At 39.2% G+C, this 19,772-nt stretch overlaps 2 protein-coding genes across 3 annotated transcripts; one reads left to right on the plus strand and one right to left on the minus strand.

Annotated features, from left to right (window-relative positions):
• Nucleotides 1-2,341: 2,341 nt before the first annotated feature.
• On the minus strand, nucleotides 2,342-5,752 carry tmem199 (transmembrane protein 199). The gene is made up of 6 exons (XM_053320952.1): nucleotides 4,985-5,752; nucleotides 4,125-4,198; nucleotides 3,559-3,648; nucleotides 3,384-3,426; nucleotides 3,176-3,288; nucleotides 2,342-2,981 (listed from the first exon to the last, which is right to left on the minus strand). The coding sequence occupies exons 1-6, from the start codon at nucleotides 5,166-5,168 to the stop codon at nucleotides 2,886-2,888; spliced, it is 600 nt and encodes a 199-aa protein (XP_053176927.1). The 5' UTR covers nucleotides 5,169-5,752; the 3' UTR covers nucleotides 2,342-2,885.
• A 565-nt stretch (nucleotides 5,753-6,317) lies between these two features.
• poldip2 (polymerase (DNA-directed), delta interacting protein 2) lies at nucleotides 6,318-19,358 on the plus strand. 2 transcript variants are annotated; one of them, XM_053320885.1, is made up of 11 exons: nucleotides 6,318-6,533; nucleotides 13,372-13,453; nucleotides 13,764-13,861; nucleotides 13,950-14,049; nucleotides 14,579-14,654; nucleotides 14,839-14,946; nucleotides 15,248-15,384; nucleotides 15,596-15,622; nucleotides 16,348-16,473; nucleotides 17,023-17,102; nucleotides 17,248-19,358. In XM_053320885.1, the coding sequence occupies exons 1-11, from the start codon at nucleotides 6,349-6,351 to the stop codon at nucleotides 17,360-17,362; spliced, it is 1,134 nt and encodes a 377-aa protein (XP_053176860.1). In that variant the 5' UTR covers nucleotides 6,318-6,348; the 3' UTR covers nucleotides 17,363-19,358. The 2 variants fall into 2 exon arrangements, with proteins under 2 accessions (XP_053176860.1, XP_053176862.1); XM_053320887.1 differs by having other exon boundaries at nucleotides 13,378-13,453.
• The last annotated feature ends 414 nt before the right edge of the window (nucleotides 19,359-19,772 follow it).

Genomic DNA, 19,772 nt, shown 5'->3' on the forward strand with positions numbered 1-19,772 from the left:
CACAATCAAAATGTTGAATGAATGTTGAACAGTAATTGTGGTTAAGTTTTCCAGCAGTACTCCATGCAGCTCATTGTATTTTAGATATGTAACATCTGCTGTCTTGATTAAAACAAACTTTGAATGACTCTAAATTTCATTATCTCTTGCATATTTAAATACATACAATAGAATATATTCAGTAAATAAAATGACAGTTTTCAGATGTAATTCTTGCATCATTTCAAATGTTGACATCTGAATGAATTATACATTTTTTTCTCATTGAAGTCTTGAGAAAATGACTGCTGCAGACTCTGTTGATGAGAACTGTATGACAGAATTATTTGATCATGACTTGATCACATAATTACATTTCAGTACCATCTTTTACCTTATTGATATTTCCACTTTGTGTGTTACGTGAGACTTTGAGACCGGAAATAAGAACTGTTTGTAAAGTGCGAGTTTTGCTAATAAAATTGAACCAAAGCAACTGTATAATTCAGTAGAAAGGTGAAGAGTCACAAGAACCCATTCTGGTATGTTTCTGGTCTCATTTTGATGCTTTCTAACTAAATAAAGGACTAATCCAAAGATTCAGAGAGCAGCTCATAAACTCAGTAACCCGCCGACTCTTCTCCACAGTGGGATCACTCGTACTCGGAATCTTCTCACAGCTGCCAGCTCCTGTTTACTGTGCCATGTTTAATGCTGCTACCCCGCGAGTATTATCTTTCAAAACATCCTGATTAAAATGATTCCTTGTGGTAAGATACCATGACAGGAATAATTATTTTCTAAGTCAAAATATATTGTTTTTTATATCTCTCTGTACTGTAAGCATCAGGAGGGTTAGATGGACAGAGGAAGAGGGGAAAAAATGAAAAATAAGAACTAAATTAAAGCCAGAGCTCAGGGTCTATCAGCTTACAGGCTCTGTAATTCTGCCTGGATTTAAGTTTTGAAATATTACATGAGAGGTATAATACAGAGGCAAATATGACAGACAGTGGTGTACACTGTTCGTCCAGCACTGGACAGTGATCTCTGCATATCATAATCATCTTTAATACCAAATAATCTTTCAATAAACCTTTAATCCGGGTGTCAAATCTCAGATCTTAGGAAGATACTTTTTTTTTGTATTCCAGATGTAGTTACATCTTTTAATCCTCCCACTAATATGACGGGACATGGCAAGAGGAGGATGGGATAATTTACAGAAAATATGAATTCATATCTCAAGACGGGATCAGAGAAAACAGATCCCATCCGACTCGACTTGTTTTGAAATAAGATGCAGAATGTGGTAAAGCTTCTATCGTACCCCATGTTTGTTTTTGATATGTTGGTTGGCTCTATAATTCAGTTCAGAGCAAATACAGTAAACACAGATCAGAAGATAATTATTCCTGCATCTGTCAGGTGGAGAGGGATAAAATAATTCAAAGGACGTCAGTAAACAGTATTACTAACTGATACCACAGCTGGCGGGCTATTTGGAAGAGTCAAAACAAGGTTAAGTACAGAGCAAAATTAAAGAGAACAACTTGACAAAATAACTTAAAGGCGCAGTGTGTAGAATTTAGTGAAACGGGCTTAGCAGAAATGTAATATAATATTCAGTATGTTTTAATTAGTGTATAATCACCTAAAAATAAAAATTGTTGTGTTTTTGTGACTGTAGAATGAGCCTTTACATCTACATAGGGAGTGAGAGCTCTTACACAGAACCCACCATGTTGAACCATCATGTTTCTACAGCAGCCCACAATGGATAAACTAGAGAGGGCCCTTCACTTTTTTTCACAAGTTTCACAGACACTGTTAGGTTTTCCTTCCTGCTTGGAAGTAGTGGTTGGTGTTTAGTTGGTTGCAATCCACAATCTCACCACTAAATGCCATAAATCCTACACACTACTCACGGCTCTTTTAACTCAAGGTCTACTTGCTAGCTTTTTTCGTGAGCTTTCAACTGCACCTCATTGTCAGCGAATGGAGTTTGGACAATAGTGAAAGCTCAGGAAAAAGCAGGAAAATTACAATTTACAAAACTAAACTGCGTTGTTTGGAGGAAATTAGTTAGTTAACAACTGCAATAGCTAATGATATTCAACTGTTTTTTTTTTTAGTAAGCAGCCAAAATCGATATTGGCATGTTAGCATTGTTGTTGTTAGCATGTTAGCATTTATCTAAAGTAGAACTACACAAAACTACTAACGTGGATGTAGGTTCTAAGCCATGCTGGAATGGACAGCTAAAGAGAAAACATGTGTCCCGTTATTTTATCTCATCCAGTATATACGCAATGATTTTAGAACTCTACACTTGTGATTTTGATGATTTCTGAAGATTTTATTGAACACACTAACATAATGACATCAACAGAACAAAGGGAATCATAAGAAAATGTCCAACATTCATTTTTACAGGGCAGAGCCAAATGAGAAAGAGGAGGCAGAAAAACTAGAGGCTGAACTTTTAGGGAAAATATGAAAAACATAAAAACGGTGAATAAATAAGAAATATCAGTCATATTTTGATTTGATTAAAAAAAGTCTGTGCAGGTGGAATGTCATTAAAGATAAAGCTCTAGTATTTGACAAAGAAGAGATATTTACAGATGAGAATTTTCAATCTGCTTTATTGTAATGTTTCAGGTCCCATTTCAGGCTACCGGTGATAAAATGTGTAAATTCTCAGTAACTCCAATTTTACTCAGAAACTCCACTGATTTTCCTTTTAAATAACAATAAAAAAGTCCACAAGCAAACAAAGATAGATACGTGACCATCACATGGATTTATGGTGAGTAAAGTTCTTATTGGAGGGCTGCTAGTGTTGGCTGGTTTTACTTCCAAACATTATCGTGCTCTCCTTGTGGGATGTGTATGGCTGGTTGCTATGGTTCCCCCAGTTCTCCCTCCATGGTCCGGACCAAGACATACAGCTCAGCAAGTCCGACTACAGATGCAGCGATCACAGCTGATATTACCCGCTGAAAAACAAGCGTCATTCCAGGTTATAGAAAATCTAAAACAATAAAAGGTTTATTTCTAATTTAGAGATGCACAAGACAACTTGAAGGGGGATGAATAAAAGATTTGAAAGATTTTGTATATTACTCAAAACACTACTAATGAAATGGCAACTGCATATATAGTATAGATATACAATTAATTGTTGTCTTACCGCTGTGATCTCAGTGAACAGGTACTGACTGCCCATGTAGGAGCAGGCAAAAGCGGCAACGATTGTCACCAGGAAGTTGAACACGGTCAACACGACGGCTTTGACCGATCTCACTGTGGGAACAGAGGAGGAAATAAGTTCATATGTGATAATATAATAATAACACAAAACAAATTCAGGTGATGTGAATTTTGTACACCACACCAACCTTGGTGTCCAAAATCTGCCAGTGTTCCGTTACGGTTGATTTCCTGAAGACAAAAAAGAAAGAAGGTATTTAATTACAATGTGCAAGTATTATCTACTCATAGATAAAATAATGAATCCAAAAAGATTCAAGTAGATATAAAACTGTTTTGATGTTAAAATATAAGATCATTTACCTGAGTGTTTACATTACGTGTGATCCGCTTGTATTCCTCGTTGGCTAGTTTGGCTTTGATTTTCTCCAAACGTGCGACCAGCTCTGGGTTCTGAAAAATTGAGTAGAAGAGAAATGTCACTCACATTATATGGAAGAGACTGCTGAAATTTGTCATTGGCAGTTATTTTAAAAGATTTAAATGTTTTCTCATTCAGATTTGTTAGAAGCCATCAAGTCATCAGTATTAAAACAGTATGTAGACTACAGTGCCTCCTATTTAACTTTTCCTCATATGTATTACTGTATTAGTACAAATCACATACTGACTTCTAAAATGAGATTATTAAATGTGTGGCTTTATTTTGCATAAATGATCATTCTTTCATACTTGACTTCAAGCATGTTTGTGTTGGTGATGTTCTTATTCTAAAGAAGTTGAAGAATAAATTGGGGTCAATTGACAAATTTGAAACAGTATGTATGAGAAGTAGGAAGCTTGTCCCTGCCATCCTCCCCATGTGTTGTGAGTGCAGTATGACAGTAATGTGTTTGACCAAAATAAGGCTCAATGATGGTTGGACTTACTCTGGGAGGCTTGATGACCTCAGGTAGATGCAGTGAGCTGTCCTCCAGCAACTCATGCAGGTAGAAAGGATGCCCTGGAGAAAACCAGCCATAACAGAGTGTATTACACAATATATTACTGTTGCTGTTAATACTGTTAATATTAATGGCGTACTGTAGTTTCTAGTACAAATGATCTTACTGCCTCATTCCAAATCTCTTTTGGTGCCACTCCTCACTGAGGATATTCTAAAGCTTGAAGACTGATGTTGTTGATATTATTATTATCATCCCTCCTGTTCATACTGACTATTAAAAGATCTCCTTCAAATGTGCTTTCAATGGAAGTGATGGAGGACTAAATCCACAGTGTGTCATTTAAAAGTAGTCATATCAAATGATATCTGACACATTTACAGTCTTTTTAGCATCAAATTCCCTCTTTGTGTTTCCCTCTTGAGCTGAGGTGGAAGTATAGTAAATTTAAAAAGAGGGACTTTGGTACTAAAAACACTGTAATTGTTGAAAGATATCGACATTATTTGACTGATTTGGATGGCTTGATTTTGTCCCCCATCACTTACATTGTAAGTGCATTATGAAGGGATCTATTCTTATTGAAAATAATAATGAACAGCATGCACTTCTACATGCATCATATCTATACTAGCAATGCTTAATTTTAAGTTTTCTTTTTGGGGTTTTTTAATTAGGCATTACCAATCGGGCCAATTAGACACATTATAGTTATCTCAATAACTACTGTATGGCTCAAGTCTGTAAACTGATTTCATCATGTTAACTGCTATAATAACTTGATATGAGCTGTTCAGCATCATTAGTGACAGAACATGTTAAAACTGTAAAAGTATTGTCTTCACCTTCATCCTGCAGGTGTTTCTTCAGTTTTCTGGCTGTACTGAAGGGTAAGGTTGTCGGCTCTGGTTTTTCAAGAATAACCTCCAGTTCTTCTCTCAGTCCTTTAGGCAGAGATGAGTCAGTCTTTTCCAGCAGCTCTGCCACCCTGTTTCTGAATTTATCTCCCACTACAAATGCAGAAGCCATGTTTTAAATGTAGCTGACTGTCACTGCTGTGACAGTGATTAAAAAAAACCCTGTTTGTTTTGTTTTCAGTGAAGTAACAACAGACAGCTTCAGACTGTTGTCAAAAAGTAGCCAGAAATATATTTTAACCCTGCTTTCAGTCGTTCTGCGCTAACATTCAGCATTTAACAGCTGACAACAGCGAGGTGTAAATACTAAAGCCAGAGTAAGCGTCCATGTTGCTGGCCTTGTGACACGGTGACGTAGTCGATCACATGACCACCGTGCGATAATACATTTTAAATCACACATTTGGAAAATTATCTAATAATATTAATAATTGGTGTAACATGTTAATGTGTATTCAATAAGTGGAAACAAGTTTGTATTTTAAAATTCACATTCAAATTAAATGATGCTCGCTTCAGTCCACGTGAGTTCCAGTGGTGCGTTCATGGTCTTCCCTTAAGCACCGACAGCCAAGCTTGAAAGATGTTTGGTTTAACTCGACGCGCAATAATGCATGTTTCATGTTAGATCTGTGACCTGCCAATTCAATGTAATATTTTTAACTGTCACACTTTTATGGAAATCAAAACTACCAATGGACCGGTTAAAACGCCACTGCACACTGAACAAGCCAGCCACAAACCCTATATGTATGAATAACTGCAATTTACTGTTACTTTTACTGGTACTTCAATTGAGTATTAGGGTCACACTGAGAAAAAAATCCTTAAAAAGGCTATTGTTTCTAATAATAACTGTTGGGCCTCATAAAATTCCAACTTTGTGTCATAAATGTAAATGTTTTCATCATTATCACGTCTTTATTCTTGTAATGTTACCTGAGAATGTTTCACATGTGGCCCTAATCCTCTTCCATATTTGCAGATATTCTAAGAGAAGAAAAAAGGAGTAATGAGATCTGCTGTCTTGCACTTACACGGAACATCCCTTTATTATCACCCCAAATGACAAACACCCTCTGACCTTTAACCCTAACCTCCTCATGTTTAAACCTAACCTAAACTAAGTGGGCGTACCATGTAGTAAAGAAGGTGTGTCGTGTTAGTCATTCTTAATTGTTTGTTAAGCATTATTCAGTTGTCATTTTTACTATCTCGCAGCGGGGCCCCTGAATGCAGCATCAGTAACCCTGCTGCACATGCGCGTGAGTGACCGTGCCAGGGCAAGAAAGATGGCGGCCTGTGCATTACGCCGAGGCTTGCTGAGCACAGTCAGTCACTACAACAGAAAACACGCTCACAGGATACTGAGCGTGGCTGACAGCAGCGGTGGCCTGGAGGTGTACAGACCGCGTCTGCAGTGCCGGGCCTGCGGACTGCCCGGCGGGCTGCAGCAGAGGAGGTTCATGTCGTCACGGTAAGAGACGCAGCAGAGTCACAGCTAACAGCTAAAGACTTTAGCCAAGTACGAGCGCTTCAAGATGGCACCGCGGTTACACCAGCCACGTTACTCCGGAGGGGGCAGGTGTTTCATGTGCTTCATTATGAGCCTTGTGTTAACTTAAGAGTAGAAGCTGTCATCTAGTGACACCTAAGGAAAAAAAGTACAGTTGTCCTCTGTTGGTCATTAGCTTACAAGGCAGCTAGCCAGCGTGGATTGAGTAACACCTGACTGAGCTGAGCTGAGCTGAGCTCTTATTTACACACCGTCGGTACGAAAGATACGTACGTCACTTCCTACGTACAAATTATAATCCATGAAAATAAACTCGATGGGAAACAAAGTGCGCACCTGTACGTAACGTAAACTCTGACATGAATAGTGGAGACAGTAGAGACTGGCGACCCAGTTGGTGAGTTGGTGAACTGAAGCCAGGTTGTTATTTAATGATTCCTCTCACACATTTAATTTCACTAAATGTCAAACTTTAATTACAGATCCAAGTTATTATAAACATTCAAACAATGGGGAGCCAAAACTAATCCATAAGAACCTTTTTAAAAGATAGAAGCTAAACTCAAATCTTAACCAATTACATCTGTAATTTATTGTTGAACTATTAATAAAATATTGAGGGCCGTGTGTTGTCTCACCATCACATCTGCTAAATAGATAGATATATCTTTATTGTCATTGCAAGTGTACAACGAAACACTGTTTGAGAAGTCCAATGCACCATAAAAAAATAAAATAAAATGATAAATAAGATATATGCACATAATACTAATACACATATGCATGCGCCAAGCACATCTCGCCCATACCCATGACCACATACACATTCATACCCAGGTGGCCAGGCTGTGTGCTCACATTCGTGGTCAGTTGTGAAGCAGCGCAGCAGCTGACATGTCAGGATGTGGCATGTGGCAGGATTCAGGAAAGTCCGGATTGCCTTTCCCAGATATTAATCGTGAATGCACTGATTCCTTTTTACCTCAACCGTGTCAACTAACTGATGATATTATCATCATCATCAGTTATTATCAGTATCATCAGTCGTAGAAATCCAAGAGGACAGCAAATGACTTTAAAGAATCACAGAGCTTTAATAGATTTAATATATATTTCTATTATTTTACCAAGTACAATATTTCATACCATTTTTGTATGTAAAATTGCAGCAGTGAACATGACTGTCACTACTTCAGTCACCTGACCTCACTGGCACATCTTCACCACCTAAACTTATATATATACTATATATATTTGTGAAACACCTGTATGCTGGATTTTATATTAAATATAAATGAGTACAGTATTTATTGTTATGGAATGTGTGGTCTCATACATTTATATGTACATAGGCTATACACTCACCATTTGGGCCCCACAGTCAAAGCTCCGGGTTTACATGGAGCCTCATTTTCCGATTAGAATCGGTTTAGAAGCACAAACCAAATGGAATTTCATTCGGTTTCAGAGGGGTAGAATATTCCTTTTCCCAAACCGATCAAAGGTAAAATTTTATCATGTAAACGGTGAAAAGGAAAGTTGTCTCGCTGCGTTCTTTCTTCGCATGATCTGCCTCGATGTAGCCTAAATGCGTAATGACGTTTCCTCACTTGTAGATATGGCGGCTTCCAAGCAGAGCAACTGGTCCACAGCAGAGAGCATTTTTCTAATTCAGACTCTAAAAGACTTAAATATTATCACACGTTTCAGATGGAAGAAAAACAAGAAATACTGAACTCTTCAAAAAAGTCCATGAAAAACTGAATAAAGCCGGGATAGACCGTAAACAACAGCAACTACTGTGCTAATCAGTCGACAGATCTCCATCTTTGGTCAATGACGGGATGTTTAAAGCAATCTGCACGTCACACAGCTGCAAAACGCATGTAAACACCAGATTGGAATAGATCACGTCACATGTAAACAGTTGTCCTGAAATCTTCAATTGGAATGATTTCAATCAGAATATAAAAAAGTCTCCATGTAAACCTGGCTGGGACTTGTAGTGTAGCGACCAGGCTGCATCTCTGTCTTCTTCTCTCTGCTCTCTGTCTCTGTGTCATGGATGAATAAAGAGCAGCAGGTCTGTGTGTCTGCTTGACTGAGGTTGGGTCAGAGCTACACACACTGAGCAGAGAGGCCACAGCAGACAGGATGAAACTCAAATCTGGAAATGCCATACCTTCCTGAAGGGTGTTGTGGAGGTGTCAGCATGTTTATTTGTGCTTCAGAACATAACTGCTGTGAAACAGTCAGAAAATAATGTTTTATTTATCACAGCTTTATTCTAGTGTTGCTCGCTCTCTTCATTCACTCTATAGCTCACTCAACCACTGCTGCTCACTCTGTCTCCCTCTGCTCTCGACTCACTCTGGTTGAGTCAGAAGGAGAAGTGGCCAACTTTGAATGCTGTGTTTACAAACACCAGCCAACAAATTCTTCATAGTGTACCTTTAACTAACACCAAGCCATGAGCTTCAGTGCCCCTGTGCCTCCACTCGTTCATACCACTGATACTCAGTAGTTAACACATCTGTATGAATATTTCGTCTCTGATATCTCCCCGTGACTGCCCGGCTGATCAGGCTGCTACTTAACCTGCCATGTAAAGTTGGTTTTCCACCAATTATACCCTCTAAAAGCACGTCCAACCAGACTTGTTTATAAGTCCCAGTTTTAAGGAGACTTCTGTGTTTGTGAGCTACTGCTGCTCCATTCAGTGACACATAATCAGACTAACATACCTTTACCCCCCCCCCCCCCCAAAAAAAGGCACTAATACCGCATAAACTACATAGATGGCATACCCTGCTGTTGAGTCACCCTGAATCAGTGCAGGGGAAGGTCCTTCACTGCGATAGTTCTAGTTAGATGAAAACATGCTCAATCAATACATTTTATATCAGACTGATAGAGACGTCTCTCTCTAATTTCATATGTGTAAAGGTTTAAAAAGTTTGGTAACACTGATTAAACAAACAGTCTGTTGTTAATCTACCATAACATTTGCACCAAATTCCTCCCTAATAATATTGAAGTCAGGGAACATATTGTCAAAATGACTGCATTTCTTTTCTTGATGAACGTTGTAAGATATGTGTTTATAGTGTTTATATAACACTATTATGTATCATGGTGTATGATGTAATGTTGCATGTTCTGTAGTTCACTTTGGATAAGGGTGCATTCTCTCATCTAATGTTATCAGTTTTTATTATTATTGTTATACAAGACAAAATAATGAAGACAACATTACTCTGCCCATCAGTGTTCAGTATCAGATCTGTGTTTCACAGACACTGATGAAATATTCAGTAAAAAAAAATAAAAAAAATCATTGTGATTATGTTGAAATTACAGTCATTACTGCTCCAGCTCTTATAGTTGACACAGAGAGATGTAAAAGTACTGAAGTGATGATATCACAATGTACCAATATAAGACTTTACTGGCTGCAGATACAACATATCTGCTATCATTCAGCAGGATTAGTGAACGCAGCTTGCATTTCCACATCCATGAAAGCAGGGTAATTACAGGATAAACAGAGCGTGGAACTTCCTGTTTATAATGAATTGAGATGTTCTAGTTGATAACTAAGGGTCACAAGTATTGCAGTATTGTATTTAAAAAATGAAATGACTCTTTGCTCACAAATGAATTGAAAGCAGTGTAGAGAATGTTTACAGAGCCTTCATCATGTCTGTTTTATTAAAGAGAATGTCCTCAGATGACTTCTGCTGCTACATATGTGGACAGACTGGCTCAAGCTTTTCAGCATCATCTCATTAACATCGATTACACACACCTCCTACTCGTTTCCAGGACACTCGTGTGTGTCTTGTTCCCTTTACAAATGTGTTGATCTACATGTTTAGAGATTCAATATTTATTTCTTTAAATCACAGTACATTATTTTTTTTACATAGCAGTGTGTCACCAGTGGTCCCAGTAAGTCACACCAGTAAAGCAGCATGCACAGTACACCTTGACATGTCAAAGTAAGAACAGAAAAGGTGCATTTAATGACTAATGTAGACCAAACAATCCCAGATGGTTTTTAGTTATATTTTAATATTTTAAAAGCTGAGTATAGAATGCACAGAAATGTTTGTTTTAATCTCACAGTGTACATAAACAATACAGGAGTTTTAAGGCCAATAACAATATTATTATCAATAAAATTATTGTTGAGGTTCCTTTTTAAATTTGTGTTTTTTTGTTGTTGTTATTTTTTAAAAACAAGTGTGACTCAGAAATGTAGTGGCCAGGACTCTATACAGGTTAAAAATAAACTAGTCTCTACTCTCTGGTGACAGTTTCAAAACAACATAACTGACATGTCTGCTCTTCAATTTCTTGCCAAATGCACCAATACAGATATATCTACAATGTGCTCATATCATACTCTAGAGCTTTAACTTTCACTATGTTTATCAGTATAACTTCTATGAGCACAGTACACTACAAAATGAACTATAGTAATCTCCCTGGATGTTTCTCTTTGACAAAATTAGATTAAATATGGGTGCTTGTGTGTCTCATTCTGGGTGTTTTGGCAAATGAAAATCTCCTCAGACTTGTGTTAGCCAACATTTCAAATATTAACACAATGTCCCATGTTTAACTGTGTCATTTTGTGTGTGTGTTTTTTTACTTCACTCTGAACATGTGACCAGAGCTTACAGACTTAGTCCTATCATTAGTAACACAGAGAGAGTCATCCTGTCTCTTCAATCTACAGCTGAAATTTTTAATCATTTAGTCCAGACAGCTCTCTAAAAATGCACTTGAGTCTATGTTTTCAGCACAGTCAGCATATTTCTTTGTGTGTGTCTGTGTGTGCGTGCTCAGCCTTCACACCAGCAGCAGTTAACTTGGCTGTGGGCCATTGCAGAGAGAAACTTGTTATCTGATATAGAGCCTCAGCCAGTGAGAGAGAGTGAAGGTGGGTGTACAGGTGGGTGGGCAGTGGTCAGATCAGCAGCAGTGACTCAGCACCAGCTTGTATCTCTTAACTTTAGCTTACGTAACTCTTTCGTAACGTCATCTCCTCCTCCTGTCCTGTCCTGTCTCTCGCTCTATCCCCCACCTCTCCCCTGACACGATGACAGCGCTGTGACACAATGACACGCTTCACTCCTTCACCTCAGGAAGAAAGGCAGATATGAAATGTCCGCTCTCTTCATTTATTGGCAGGTTGAGCTGCTGGCCGGGGGTAGTAGCTGCTGGCTGAAGCAAGTTCCAGCGTTTGCAACAGCATCAGCTCGTCTATATTTAGATTTGATTATCTGGCCGCACAGTGTATTGACATTTTTCAGATTGTTGCAGAGGTAGAAAGAGAAGAAAGGAGCTTGTGTGGAAACCTGCTAGAGCCAGATATGGATGAAAATATCACTACATTCCTGCAGTTTTTGCATATATTTAGAGAGATCCAGCCAGAGTTTTCAATTAGACCACTGACAAATAAAAATGTTATGTAAGAACACACACAAGTGAAACATGAGTGTTTAAGAATGTACAGTATGCCATCTGACTGACATGACACAACATTACTTACTTTTTCAAAATGATAGTACCAATTTGGACAAGAAGAACTGAATAAAAATCTAAGTCAAATCTCAGATTGTAGGTTTAAGATGGACTGAAATTCTGAAATATCACAAATAGCTTTGGGTCAGAGAAAAATCCAGATGTTGGAGAGACAATTATGGATAATTTCCTACTTCTCAGCAAGAAAGCAATTAAATGTGTTTCCCAAAATGTTGAAGTAGTTCTTTTAAATGTAAAGTTACTGGTGCATTCTTCAAAATCGTAGCCTGACATGCTCGCCAACATGGCTAAAGATCATCACTGTAGCTTTAGCTATATCTGTATATTATTTTGCATTTTTTCTTCCCAAAGCAGGAAGTTAAATTGTCACCCTTCAGCTGGTAAAATGTGACTTCCAAAATTAAACACAGCCAGCTAAAACCATCACTGATCTTTATTAGAGAGAACAGTTCCAGGACCTTTCTGACACTCACATCTCAAATGTCTTTGACTTTGCGGGGGAAAAAGTGGTTCAAAAACAGCGAAACCAGGTTACCTACTTGATTATTCTTGTATAATACACCCAAGATATGAAAATAACCTGAACCAACCTAATGTGCGACAGTAAATCCCACCGCCCATATATCCACCTCATTAATCCCCACTCTTCATCTTTCTGTTGTGCAGATTAGCTTTGCAGGGAGCGCAGAAGTATGCGTGTTATTTATTCAAAGTGACCAGCTGTTGTTGTCGGGGGCGATATATACTGTAAGTGTGTGTGTGTGTGTGTGTGTGTTGTTGCGAGGCTGAACACTGAGATTAGGTTGAGTGGGATCTCTTTTGACATCTGACAAGTCGAGGTGTTTTATTCAATCTCGTCAAAATTTCGATTGAGATTACAAGCGGAGGGGAAGGAGAGAGGCTGAAAGGAGGCGGTGGGATTTTCCCTCCTGCAGGGATGATGGAAATTATCTCTAAAGGAGGGAAAAATTCTCTTCACAACTGTGGGATTTTGTGTCGAGGCTCCTTAAGGACTTACTGGCTGGCTTTGTGTTTGTCCTTACATGATGTTTTTGATCCCGGGCCCCACGTTTGTACTGCAAACAAGACTGTGTATTCCAGTCAGATGATTTCCTATTTGATGGCTAAAGTTTGCTTTACACACACACACACACACACACACACACACACACACACACACACACACACACACACACACACACACACACAAGGTCCAGTGTGTAATGGTGTTGCCTGTATTTGGCAGGAACAGGCCTGAAGGGAAGATTTTGGAGACGGTGGGAGTGTTTGAGGCTCTGAAGCAGCACGGCAAATATGAAACAGGACAGGTAAGAGACACACACACACACACACACACACACACACACACACTGAAGCACAGATGGACCACTTTATCATTTGGATCAATGTTCCACTGATTTTTGAATCTTAAAATATAGTCCAGTCTGTTTTTAAGTTTTGATCCATCTGCCAGTATCTTTGTGTTGTTATGACAACACATTTCCAATACCGAAGCACTTTGCGTGATCCTGTGTTAAAGGAATGTAATCCCATCTAACTTGTGCTTTATTAAACCTCCCTCATATATAATCTCATATATAATCTTATCCCCTTTTCTTCTTCTTGTTCTCTCCTCAGTTGTTTCTCCACAGTGTGTTTGGCTACAGAGGCATCGTCTTGTTTCCCTGGCACGCCCGACTCTATGACAGAGACATCACCCCTCCCATGTCTGACAGGTAAAGCTCCATGTCTGGCAGACTGGGCTAAAAAAACGTTTTGTGGTTCTTATATAATTGGGATCCTGTCATCTCTTTTCACTCCCAGCAAGCCTGAGCCTCCAGGAGCCCACGGGTCCAAGGAGGTGAAGGGGAAGACCCACACCTACTACCAAGTCCTGATTGACACCAGGGACTGTCCTCACATAGTGAGTCACTTTATGTTTTTAGCAAGGTCAGATTCTCACGCAGGACCACAAAGCACTGCCTTTTGTTTCACTTCAATATAAAATTCTTCAGAAGACATTTAAGAAAAAGTCAGAACAGATGAAAACCTTCAGCTGATTTTGTGTTGAAACTTGATGCCAATAGATTGAACCTTGAGTAATTTTGCTTTTTTTAAAATACCAAATTTTGTTCATGACAGGATGGAAAAGTGTCTGAGTCACTGCACAGAAATAAAATCAACACCAGAGTCTTATATTATCACATTCTCAGTCAGCCTTTGTCTTGTTTCACATGATTAAAACAAGCATATGTAACTGGTCTCAGGGTTAATTACTTATGCCGTTAACAGGGTTGTAAAATGTACTATGACTATCGTAGATGCCTAATAAGCATTGTGACTGTCCTGACACCCAGTGTAGTGTAGGATGGTTCAGCTACAGCTGTGTGTTTGCACTTCATTAGTGTTTGAGTCACTAGCTGTGTGTGACTGTCGGTTCATGTTGTTGACAGTCTCAAAGGTCCCAGACAGAGGCAGTGACGTTCCTGGCCAACCATGATGACAGCAGAGCCCTGTACGCCATACCAGGTACGCAGCAGTGCTGTCACTGACGTGTTCATTTCTAACTACTTTGATGGCAGGTTTTATTTATTAGCTGTTCCATTAGACTGAACCTTCAGTTACAGTAGAGAAAGTTCACATTTTAAGATGGTTATAATTGTTTTCTACCTCCTTCCCCATGTGACTCTATATCTCTGTCTCTTTCCATCAGGTCTGGACTATGTGAGCCATGAAGACATCCTGCCCTATAATTCTGCAGAGCAGGTCCCCATTCAGCACGAGCTGTTTGAGCGCTTCCTCATGTACAACCCTGCCAAATGTAAACACTCGCCTCCAGTCCCCACTTCAGCTTCCAACACTGTTCTCCACACAAGCCTTTATTGTCCTCTGTAGTTGTCATTAAGAGCCCATTTCATCCCACAGTGAAGTTATTATTTAACATATTCACAACAATCTGTACTGCCAAGTTTAATATTGGCTTTACTGTTTACATATTAATAATGCATTTCTGTTTGTGATAGAAAACCTGGAGCTCATGTAGGATTCAATTTTGTTACTTTCTGTACTGTATCTAGCCTCAGTAAATATTTGTGTGTTCTGTCCTTCCTTGGACTCTGCAGCTCCTCCGTTCACTGCCAGAGACACGTTGAAGGCGTGGCAGGAAAAGAACCACCCCTGGCTGGAACTCTCAGACGTCCACAGGGAGACCACTGAGAACATCCGAGTCACTGTCATCCCCTTCTACATGGGCATGAGGGTAAATGAACAGCTTTCAGATGCTTAAAGAAATGTGAATCTGCGACTGGACCTTTTTAAAGTATGAAGCATAAAGATTGTAGCCACAACAGCTTAAGTCTTGTTTGCAATGCACTGTACTGTGTTTGGGTCTTCCTGTCAAGATCCTAGCCTTAAGCATTTATTTGTTTAGTCCTCTCAAATACTAACAGCAAATTCTTTCTCTTTCTCAGGAGGCCCAGAACTCTCATGTTTATTGGGTGAGTAACTGATTTATTTGACAATTGCAGTGTGTAGAATGGCACAAATGGAATATAATATTCATAAATATGTTTTTAATTTGTGTGTAATCCTATGAAAATACAAATAGTGTTTTCGTTACTTTAGAATGAGCCCTTCATATCTACATAGGAAACAGCTCCTCTTCCACAGAGGCCTCCATGTTGCAACTCCATGTTTCTTCAGTAGCCCAGAATGAACAAACAAAACACTAGCTTTAGAGAGAGTGGCGTTCATGTTTTTTGCAAGTTTTCAGCCACCGTAGGTTCTCCTAAACATTTACAAGGGATGGGATAATCATTTGATTGTAATCTGCTGCCTCCCCTCTAGATGCCACTGAATCCAACACTAGTCAGGTACTAGCCAGGCACTGGTTTCATTCACTAGCAGACTTTGTGCATTAATGCTTCTGTGTAAGATTTAGGTCATAAAACAAGAGGAAAAATGCTGATGGCAACTTTCCAGAGCCCAAGATTAAATCTTCAGCAGTCCAAAACCCAAAGATCTTTAGTTTACAATGATATATGACAAAGAAATACAGCAAATTCTCTCATTTGACAAGCTGGCACTGAAGAGTTTAGTATTTTTCCACTATTTTTGCTTGAATAATGACAGTTATCTAAATAGCTTCTGATTGTTTTTCTGTCGATATACTAATCAATTAATAGACTTATCGTCTCAATTTGTGTGCATTATCTTCCTGTAGTGGCGGTATTGTATCCGTTTGGAGAACATGGGCAATGAGGTGGTTCAGCTGAGAGAGCGGCACTGGAGGATCTTCAGTCTGTCAGGAACCCTGGAGACAGTCCGAGGACGAGGTGTTGTCGGCAGGGTCAGTGCAACCCAACTCTTTCTTGTGTTAACATACAGTGTAGCTCTTTGTAGATGCTTTGCTGCTGCAAAAATTCGTCAGTCACCGATGCAAAGAACATGTCAGTGACAATGCTGCGTTCCATTTGTACTCGGAAGTTGGAATTTTCATGTTCCCAATCGGAAAATACAAGATGACAACTACATGCGTCAACGGTGTGAAAGTTGTAATATAATCCTGTTTTTAGCAGTTGTGTCTTACTTGTGTTTCATTAAATCAGTCGTACACACATCACTGTCCAACTTCTCTCTGTGGACATCTTGCTATGGTGATTGTATTTGTAAAATACAGCGAAATTCATTTTTATTAAGTGGTATTACTATCAATGGCTGACCTGGCTAGAACTGGTTTCCGACTTTTCGAACCGGAACCCTTCAAACTCGTCCGTCACATCATTCCCATCTCCGACTTCCAACTTACGAGGTAAATGGAACGCAGCAATAGCGTCTTGCATTTGAAACGCCACATTTGTTTAACATCATTATTCTACTCCTCTGTGTGATGTCACAGGAGCCAGTGTTGTCCAAAGAACAGCCAGCATTTCAGTACAGCAGCCACGTGTCTCTTCAAGCCCCCAGTGGTCACATGTGGTGAGTTTGATCCACATCCCCACTGCTGCCATGTTGCAGTATTTGGAACATCTTGACTTGTCAGAACCTTTTGTGCTCTGTTTCAGTACTAATTTACCATTTTCAATATGACGATCACTCACCATGTCCTGTTATTTGTGTTCAGGGGGACGTTTCGTATTGAACGGACCGACGGCTCTCACTTCGATGTTCGCATTCCTCCTTTCTCCCTGGAGAGCAACAAAGATGACAAAGCGCCCCCTGCTGGCTACACATTCTAACTGCGAGTAGTCAACCCCACTCCCCCACCCCTCCACCTGCAAGGCCCCAGGCACCCTGTCAGTTCTAGCCGTGCCTGGCTTGTCCTGAATTGTCCTTCCCTTGTATCATTGCCTCAGCCTTCAGCAGAATAGCATCAGATTAAGGAGAGGGAATACATAGATAATCCACATGCAGGCCCAACTAGCCTTTTTTCCTGTCAGAGTGCACCCAACTGCAGTATGTCATTGATTAAATCATATAAGGTAGAAAGTGTGCGTCTTCACTCCCATATCATGTTTGAACATGCACTAGTGGATTTGGGAAGTACCGAGGTGTGAAATATTGTTGCCAGGCACAGCTGGGCATGTTCTGCATCAAATAGCTGAAATATTGACCAGGTTGTTTTTATGGTGGGAGTGTTCCCTGTCGAGCTGGGGGTTCAGTGAAAGAGCAGCAGCTCCATACTGCGGCGTCAGGATACTTCAAATCAACAAGAATACATGAGGCATGACTTTTATCCTGCACCACATTTTCCGCATCCGTTTTTAAAGCATAACAGCACTTCAATCACGTCAGACCTCTGTGGGCTGTTTTTGAGGCAAATTAGTTACAGTACACAAGTATTCCTGTTTTTACTGGTTTACAATGTTATGAAAAAGTGGTTGGATTTAGGATTTGATTGACACTTCAGTAGAAAAAGTCTTTAATGTCAAAACGTAATCTTAATTTCCTGTAGTACGGATATAAACCACATTTTGTGCAAATATTCTCTCCCTTCAGGTCAGTATGTAGTTGTGGCAGCAGTTACACTACAAGTCTTTGGTTTGGTCTGGAACTGCTTTGCACCAGTTTGCACAATTTTTCCCTGTTAATTTTTCCCAAGCTCATGTTCTGCCAGGCTTCTTGGGCCATGATAGTAACAGCAGCAGTTTAAAGTCTTGTTACACAGTCTGGCATATTTCTTGCTGTCTGGACTGACTCAGCCACCTCAGAATACAAATATAGTGGTTTTTGAAGCCCTCCACTGCCGGCAGCAGCCCACAGCATGATGCTGCCACCATCAGGTTGTACGATGGGAATTTTGCCCCCTCCCCTCTCTCTTTGGTGTCACTCCCACATGGACATTCAGTTTTTGAAGCTGGTGGAAGCAGATTTACAGTTGTGCCATATTCTTTTTTTCTTTATGGTGATTAATCCAGCTGTACTCTACGGGATACTCACTTACTCAGCCTGATTTCTTTGTATCCTTCCATCTACTAGTAATTTTGGGAAATTTTTAACCTGTTACAGATTTGTCCAGTTTTTTCTTCATGATGCCATACAGACAATAACTAAGGTGTATTTAACCTTCAAACCACTTGTCACACCTTCATTACACCCTGGTGATCTTTATACAGATGATCATGTGACTCAGATGTTGTTGTGTCACAGTGGGGAGTGAATACTTACACATCAAATCTTTTCTGTTTGATATTTCCACTTTATTTATATCAATTATGTAGAGATCTAGTTCCCTTTTTGACATTTAAGTCCAAGAAGTGAAGTGTTTAAAAAAAAAATCCTAAATCCATTCAGTGATTCAGTAAGTTAAGAAAAAGTTAAGGGGGCTTTTAAAATGCGACAATGTGTTGATGGATAAAAATAAATGGCCATTTTGGTGGAAACAGGAAATGGTCATGTCTTAGTTCTGTCTTTCAGTAACAAATGATGTGTACCATAAAGTAATTAAACGGAGCAGTCAGACAGAGGCATGTGTGTCCGCTCCATGTAAAAACCAGAATGAAGTCTTCATCCTGTAGACACAAGGTAGATGTCTTTTGTTAAGGCTGACTGTTTGACTTTGCAAGCTCTGTGACAAGAAGTTATGAGCCTAATATTTCTCTCTGTAATGCGAGGAAAGAAACTAACATGTTTGTTTTTGATATGTGATTTGAAGCAACTGATGGTTGAAATACTACTGTAAATAGAGATGTAATTAAAGGCAAAACAAATAAATATACCTTTTGAAAAATACAACATGACATCTCGTTGGTTTTTATTTTGTGCATGTAGCAAGAAACACGTGTGGCAAGATGGAGAAAGAGTTTTATTGGCTGTATTATGAATAACCACCACCAGATGTCAGTATATTCATTTCTCTGCTCACTCTGACTACATACAGTGTATGAACAATGTTTTCACATTTACTGTGTTGAATACTGATGAACCAATTAAGTCTCTTATAGCTTGTTTATAAAATGAACTCATCCTTATGTATATTTCAGTGTAGGAAATAAGACTGGACTGAATTAATGGTCAGACATGTTAAATACTCCCATCACTTTATTCTGATCAATGAAAGCCTTTTTAACTAAACTGGGACTGAAAATATGCGTTGTTCTGTTCCGAACTTAATAATAAAATCTGCTGGTTTAAAATGAATATTGACTG

The sequence above is a fragment of the Scomber japonicus genome, chromosome 6, assembly GCF_027409825.1.
Source record: "Scomber japonicus isolate fScoJap1 chromosome 6, fScoJap1.pri, whole genome shotgun sequence".
NCBI classification, from domain to species: Eukaryota; Metazoa; Chordata; class Actinopteri; order Scombriformes; family Scombridae; genus Scomber; species Scomber japonicus.

What these genes read in the sequence shown, in the direction of transcription:
- tmem199 (XM_053320952.1), bottom strand. Translation starts at nt 5,168, where the DNA reads ATGGCTTCTGCATTTGTAGTGGGAGATAAATTCAGAAACAGGGTGGCA. An exon ending in AGGTCATCAAGCCTCCCAGA is followed by an intron (nt 3,649 to 4,124) that starts GTAAGTCCAACC and finishes TCAATTTTTCAG; the next exon opens with AACCCAGAGCTGGTCGCACG. An exon ending in TGTTCACTGAGATCACAGCG is followed by an intron (nt 2,982 to 3,175) that starts GTAAGACAACAA and finishes CTTGTTTTTCAG; the next exon opens with CGGGTAATATCAGCTGTGAT.
- poldip2 (XM_053320885.1), top strand. Translation starts at nt 6,349, where the DNA reads ATGGCGGCCTGTGCATTACGCCGAGGCTTGCTGAGCACAGTCAGTCAC. An exon ending in CATGTACAACCCTGCCAAAT is followed by an intron (nt 14,947 to 15,247) that starts GTAAACACTCGC and finishes TGGACTCTGCAG; the next exon opens with CTCCTCCGTTCACTGCCAGA. An exon ending in GCCCCCAGTGGTCACATGTG is followed by an intron (nt 17,103 to 17,247) that starts GTGAGTTTGATC and finishes ATTTGTGTTCAG; the next exon opens with GGGGACGTTTCGTATTGAAC.